The 6,806-nt window shown below is 34.9% G+C and overlaps 1 protein-coding gene across 1 annotated transcript in view; it reads right to left on the bottom strand.

Annotated features, from left to right (window-relative positions):
- Positions 1–1,524: 1,524 nt before the first annotated feature.
- EN2 (engrailed homeobox 2) overlaps positions 1,525–6,806 on the bottom strand; it is a 7,019-nt gene continuing 1,737 nt past the window's right edge. Inside the window, exon 2 of the mRNA XM_073677698.1 lies at positions 1,525–4,409. Within this exon, the coding sequence (XP_073533799.1) occupies positions 4,093–4,409 (317 nt within the window). The 3' untranslated portion in view covers positions 1,525–4,092. The remainder of the gene's footprint in view (positions 4,410–6,806) is intronic.

Consider the following 6,806-nt stretch of genomic DNA (forward strand, 5'->3'; position numbering starts at 1 on the left):
TACTAGTCCTCATATAGTTGTATCATGTATTATAAGCTGATTATAACAAGAATTCATCATATAATTCAGAACAAATAGGTGAATAATTGTATAGATAGAAGAGAGATAAATAATAACAATAAGTAGAAAACACTCGCATTTGTAGTAAATGTAATGAAACTGACTATAATAATGGTTTATGAGTGATTCTCTGTAGGTGATATAGAGATAGGAGCTTGTCTGTGTGTTATCAGTGCATTGGAATATTAAAATGATTTTCCGACTAATAGCCGTTTAGTTAAAACTAAATAATATACAGCAACAAATATATATATATATGACATCATTTTCAGTGTTACCATATATATATATGTGTATAATATATAAATATACAAATATATATGTATGTATATATTACAACATTTACAGCGTTACTATATATATATTATATATATGTGTGTGTGTGAATACACATATATATGACATCATTTACAGTGTTACTATACACACACACACACACACACACACACACACACACACACACACACACACACATATATATATATATATATATATATATATATATATATATATATATAAAACTTTGTAAGTTATGTTATATAGTCCTGTGATTTTTTATCCTTGTGACAAATAGCAGATCATGCACTATTGTACAAACTTTATAATTTTACCTTATCCAAAATCCACATTTTAGTGCAGAAATGTTTGGGCTTGTCCTGACTATTCTGCGCCCCTGAGCCCCCCACTTCGCCAAGATCCTGTGCTGTAAACTAAATATAGTGAAGTGCTTATTGATTATGACTCATTGAGTTATACCGGGTCACCTCCTCTGTCAAGTTTATGTTTTAATTACGTACCGAGGTGCCTATGTAACATGTGCCTTCGCCGCATGCCCCATTAACCCATTCGGTGCTGGGCGCATATAGCCACATCTCTTCTGGGGGGCCCCTCATGCTTACATGCGGGATCCACCTGCTGTTTTCTTCTTCTGCTCATCTTCCTTAATATTACAAGTTAATAATATCTCCCCACGATACATAAAAAAAATTGCTTGGCCAAACACTGCAGCTTTGCTTGTGCCCACCCTCCCTACCCCCAATCCAACATTGCCAGCTCTCCATTGCCAAATAGTGTTTCATTTGTGTTTGACATTGCAAAAAACATGGGCACATCAAAACACATAAAGTGGCTCTATTTCACACTTGAAGAGAAGAGGTGATGTGTAAAAAGGATGGAAACATGAATATAATGTTTAATGTGTACATGGGGGTATCATTATAGATATTATTACATAATAATAAATAGTTATAGTAGTAGTAGTAAAAGTAACAGAATAATAATAATACAGATAATAACAGTAATTATTATAATTAGTAATATTATTGTTGTTGTTATTATTATTATCATCATCATCATCATTATTGTATTACTACCACTATAGTAATTATTGATAGAAATAGCAATTGTCTATACACCTCAGCTAGAATATAATACAAAAACACCATATATAAAACAAGGCAGCTGTTTACATAATAAAACGGTTTATTGGATGCACTTTTTGGAGGACTGAACATACACAATGAAGTAATCTCTTTACAAACACCAGGTGAACAGGGGTAAAAGAAAGTTTGGAAATGATCTCATACTGGACGTTCTTGGCAATGAGAATCTGCACCCCAGGAGGGTCACATACATTGGAGAACAAGATCCACGGGAATTCCAGTAATTCATGGGAGTAAAGAAAAATGCAAAAAGGTGATTTTTTTTTAAGGCAAATAGAAACATTCATCATCAGAGGTGGCGACCAGTCCTGACTTGGCGTTTAATGGGACACAAATCTAGATTTTGTGTTATATCTTTTTTTTTTTTTTTTTTAACAGAACATTCAACTTTTATTGGCAACAGAAAGAAATGAAGAATAAAAAAATATGTAAAGCAGAAAGTTTCATGAAAATGTCAGACATTTTATTTACACCGTGATATATTGTAAAAATAATGATAATTCTTGTAGGTTGTGAAGAGCAAACACTGATGCTGACTGATTGTATTTACAATGGCTGGTGAATAATAGAAAGGTACAGATTTACCTCCTAAATACCACATGATTCTGGTGATAGTTCCCTAGAATGGGGGATACCTTTAAATATAATAGGATTTGAATAGATTTTTATTGTATCCCATCACATTTGGGGGAAATACTAATAATACCCTCATTGCTATGAATGGAACAGCAGACCTACAAAAAAAAAAAAAAAAAGCCGTAATCTCCTGGTAAGAAGCAGGGAGATCACATTAGATTTTATCCACTGCCTTCCACTGAGTAGATCTACACAATGTTCTTATGCAGAGGTATATTAGCAGAAACAGAGCGTTACATTTCCAGCTCTGACATTGCAGTAATGCGCAGGGGAACACGAGTCCTTGAGCGCATGTTCTGGTGTGCATGAGCTGGGGATACTCTTATAATGCAAAAATAGCCACAAATGACATTTAAATATGGTGGAAATTATACAGGTTTTTTTTTTTTTTTTTTTAAAGAGAGCAGGAGGGGGAAAATGTCAACATTCATTTCAAGAGTTTCTTCTATGCTATGACATAAGCTGGTGTCAGACTGGTCAGGAGCAATGGGTATTGGTAAAGATGGCTATTTGGGAAGTGACTGGATAATTAGGGGGTAGGGCCTACAGATTGAATGATACACACAGGAAAAAAACATCCTCTTGCTGATTGGATGCCATTGGATCCTATGAATAACGTTGCACGTTTTAAATCGCTTTTTGTGATCACCTACCTAGCTGGATCTGATATTGAGATCCTATACATATCCCTTTTTTAGTGCCGATCCAAAGATTATTAAATTCTGCTGACTAATACCCTTCCTTCCTGAATCTGATGACACTCTATCCCTCTTGCTCTGAAGCTGAGCTCCTCTTTGCCTTTAATCATACTCCCTCCATAGTTCTGATTCTAAAACTGTACTTTTCTGATTTTTGATAATTATCTACACCCATTCCCCTGTATCTGATGCGATCCCCTCTCCTCCTCGACCTGGTAATCTATTCTCTTCTTCCTGAGATCCCCATTTATTCTAGTCTCGATGCAAGGCCCCATCACCTCAAAAAGATTTTATGCCAATAACCCCATTTTGAATCTGATTTTAAAGCTCAGTCCCCCTTTCAAATGAAAACCCTTTCTTCTGTTTATATGCAGAGATTTCTCTCCTGGATCTAATATCTTTCATGCAGGATCGGACAGATCCACTCCCAGCTGTTCATGGTATTGATGGTATCGGTATTGATGGTATCGGTTCTGATGTTGTGGCCAGCCCCTACTGGTTCTGATGTACAGACTCCCAACCTCCTGATTTTAATACTGAGCTCCCTCCTCCTCCTTCTTGTTTTCAAGGCAATTAAAAAATAAAAAAAAAGCTAAGTGCAAAACTATATATCAACCCTCCAAGTATAAATAAAATCATAATCTGCGACTCTTTACACAACTATAAACATTTTTGTTTTGAAGTAAAAGAAAAAAAAAAGTACATGTTTAATACAATGCAATAAAACATCGTTCCTGCTTTTTTTATTTTAACACAAAAACTTATAATATAAAACATAGGACAAATATTAGCTATTTTTCTTCTTTTTTTTTTTTAAATTCACAGTAGTGCGAAAAAATGCAGCAGTTAAATCTTTGGACTTTAGCAGAACGTTTCATGTCTTCACTGTCCAACCACAACAGCCAGAACATCGCTTAGTATAAAAAAAAATAAAAATAAAGCCTCAGCAAAAAAAGAAAAATAAGAAATAAAAAAAAGAACCAATAAAGATAGATTCTGCTCCAGAAAATCAAAGGAAAAAAAAATAGTTCTTGGGCGAAATATTTTGGAGTTTAAGTTTTTAATTTTTTTTTTTTTTTTGCCTGTAAATTATATTTACATAGAATATTGCGACCTTTTCTCCTCTGTAGCGCAATGCTGGTATATTGTTTGTACACTGGCCCTTGTCACCTTTATACTATGCCCCCACTCCTTGTATATTTCTTATTTAGTTTAAATTATTGCATTGTAAGGACTTTGCATCACTGCCCTCGCTTCTATTCGCTGTCTGATTTGCTGTCCTTGGAAGTGGTGGAGTGGTTATAGAGTCCTTGTGCCATCAAGTGTAGTGCCAGGGCGTTTTTGTTCCCTGTGGCTTTCTTAATCTTAGCTCTCTTATTCTGAAACCAGATTTTTATCTGAGATTCGTTAAGATTCAGTTCCTGAGCCAAACTTTGTCTTCTCTGCTCGGTCAAATACCTGTTTGTTTGAAATTCAGCTTTGAGCCTCTGGAGCTGTTCTGCAGTGAATGCTGTCCTGGGCCTCTTGTCTTCCTTAGTCACTGTCTTTTTCTTTGGTTTACGAGATCTTGGACCTACACAGTAAATGAAAAAAAAAAAAAAAAGGATTAAAATCTACTATAACAAACCATTCAATAAATAATCTAGCAAACCATACCATGCTTCATATAATAAACCAGTGAAATAAAACCATTTAAAACATTTCTATCAAATAATATAATGACTTAATATTATTCCTGGTAATTCCAGTGCTCTTTTTAAAAAAAATATAATAACATATTCACATTACATGTAAAGGAGACTTTTACAACTTTTTTTTTTGCAAAATACAAGTATGTATTTATTTTAAAATAATATATTTATAATACTGTGAAATTCTAAATGTATTCCTTAAACATAACAACATATATTAGTGTTACAGAAATGGACAGGTAGACCATGGGAGAGTGTAAATTTAGGCAATGACTCCTTATTTGTTTTGGCATGTAGTAAATATAGTAAGATTATGGTTAATAGAATTAATATATTAGTTTCAACGAATGCGTATTATGACTTCACAGTTGTCCAGACGGCAAACATTACTTAATGGTTTGTGATTTCTTTATAAATTAGACTCTATACAGGGATCACTCATAGAGTGGATGGTATTTATGGCAGCACATATTTATGGTGCTGATAGCTGATATTATGGCTCTGGATACTATTGAGGCCTCCTCCCTTACTTCTCCCCCTCACACATGCCCACAATCTCCTCTCTCCACTTGAAATATTAACATCACACATACATTAGTCATTCAGACCAGCTAATTATTTGCTTCACGTTGCCCACCGTATCTGTTTAATAATGAAACATGATATAAAATGGATGTGGGGGAAAGTGTGGGACGAGGGGGTGTCTTTCTAATCTGCAGGACAATTCTGTTTCGTTTATTGCTTGCATTAGTATTATTTTTATTTATTTTTATTTTTTTCTTGCTCTCTGGATTTGTGATGTGGGTGGATTAGAAGCAGCACAGAGTTTGATTTATAATTGTAGAAGTGGAGGGGCAAGTTGGGACTTGTGGTTGCCAGATATTGATCGCTTGGGACGCCAATCAATGCCAGAAACATCGTTCTCAATCTATGTCGCTGTCCTTGTCTCTGTGTCTTCTCCTGTGTTTATTCTTTCTCACCCTCCATCCTGTGCCTCATGCAGCTGATGTGACCCTCTATTCTAAACGTGTGGGATCCAATAATAAAACGATTTAAAGGATCAAGTTATTGGATCCCTATGTTCTTCCATTCGCAGCTCTTAGCTGAAGACTCATTTTTATTCTCCTTGCTTCCCTCCTCCATCTTCCCATCCTTGTGCTCCTTTCATCTCCATATCCCCCTGATCCCTCCCTCCTTCCATCTCTCTCTTGCCCCTTTCTTTTACCATCATGCCCACAATCACTACATCACTGCCTGTCTCTGTATAGCCATGTCAGGACAAGACACCATGCATCCTTCTATATGTGTACACATTTCACATCCCTTCCTCTGAGCCTTCTGCAAAGTGCATGCGCTGCCTCCCTCCATCCATCCAGTATTTTTACGCACAGCCATACACGTGTTTTTACTACAAGCTGCCATCACTTCAGCAGCCTCCCTCACCCACAGATCACAGCAGGGACACGTGGGCTCCAATGCTGCTCTTCATTGGGAAAATCTCATCCAATGTATAGTAACAAGCAATATATTCTGCAGCTCCCATTATAGTGCATAGAACTGTGCAGCCCCATGCAAATCGCAATGTCAATCCAATCACTTTGCCTACTGATTGAATAAAAGAATTCCAAAGTCTCTAATTGTATTTTATTGCATTTTGATGATAGTAAAAATTTGAATTATGTTACTGTATTATTGCACAATGTAAAAAAAAAAAAAAGAGCAACCAGGTGCTGAATATTTGTATTCATGTTGGCATAAACGTGTGCTTTATACGTGACACCCAGATTAAAAGCGACTGTCTTTGAAGTCGCAAATGCATATTATGTATACGGAAAATCCCAGATCATAAATAATTCTACTACTAGACCATTCCATTATTGAGAAAGAGACGGGGGATACTACCTGGAGTCCACAAAACTCCTATTTCAAGAGGCAGATTTTATAATAAATACATTACATACAAATGGTAAAAGGCAAAATAATGCACTTAATAAAAAATGGATAGATAGATAGATAGATAGATAGATAGATAGATAGATAGAATTTTTTTCCTATATGTGCTTATGTTATAATTAAATCAACCAAAATGTGAATGGAAAAATAAAATACACATTTAAAAGAAGAAAAAAATTGCTGAGTGGAAAACAAATTAGAGTTTAAATTACATAATTTTTTTTATAAGTATAGGAAAAATAATAAATATGTCAAGAATAAATCTAAAAGTGAAGCAAATTATAATAAATGTGATTGAATCACGCTTTCAATTATTGTACTGATTT

Source organism: Phyllobates terribilis, unplaced genomic scaffold, assembly GCF_046119375.1.
Source record: "Phyllobates terribilis strain yellow unplaced genomic scaffold, ASM4611937v1 Scaffold_4__5_contigs__length_816908805, whole genome shotgun sequence".
Lineage (NCBI taxonomy): Eukaryota > Metazoa > Chordata > Amphibia > Anura > Dendrobatidae > Phyllobates > Phyllobates terribilis.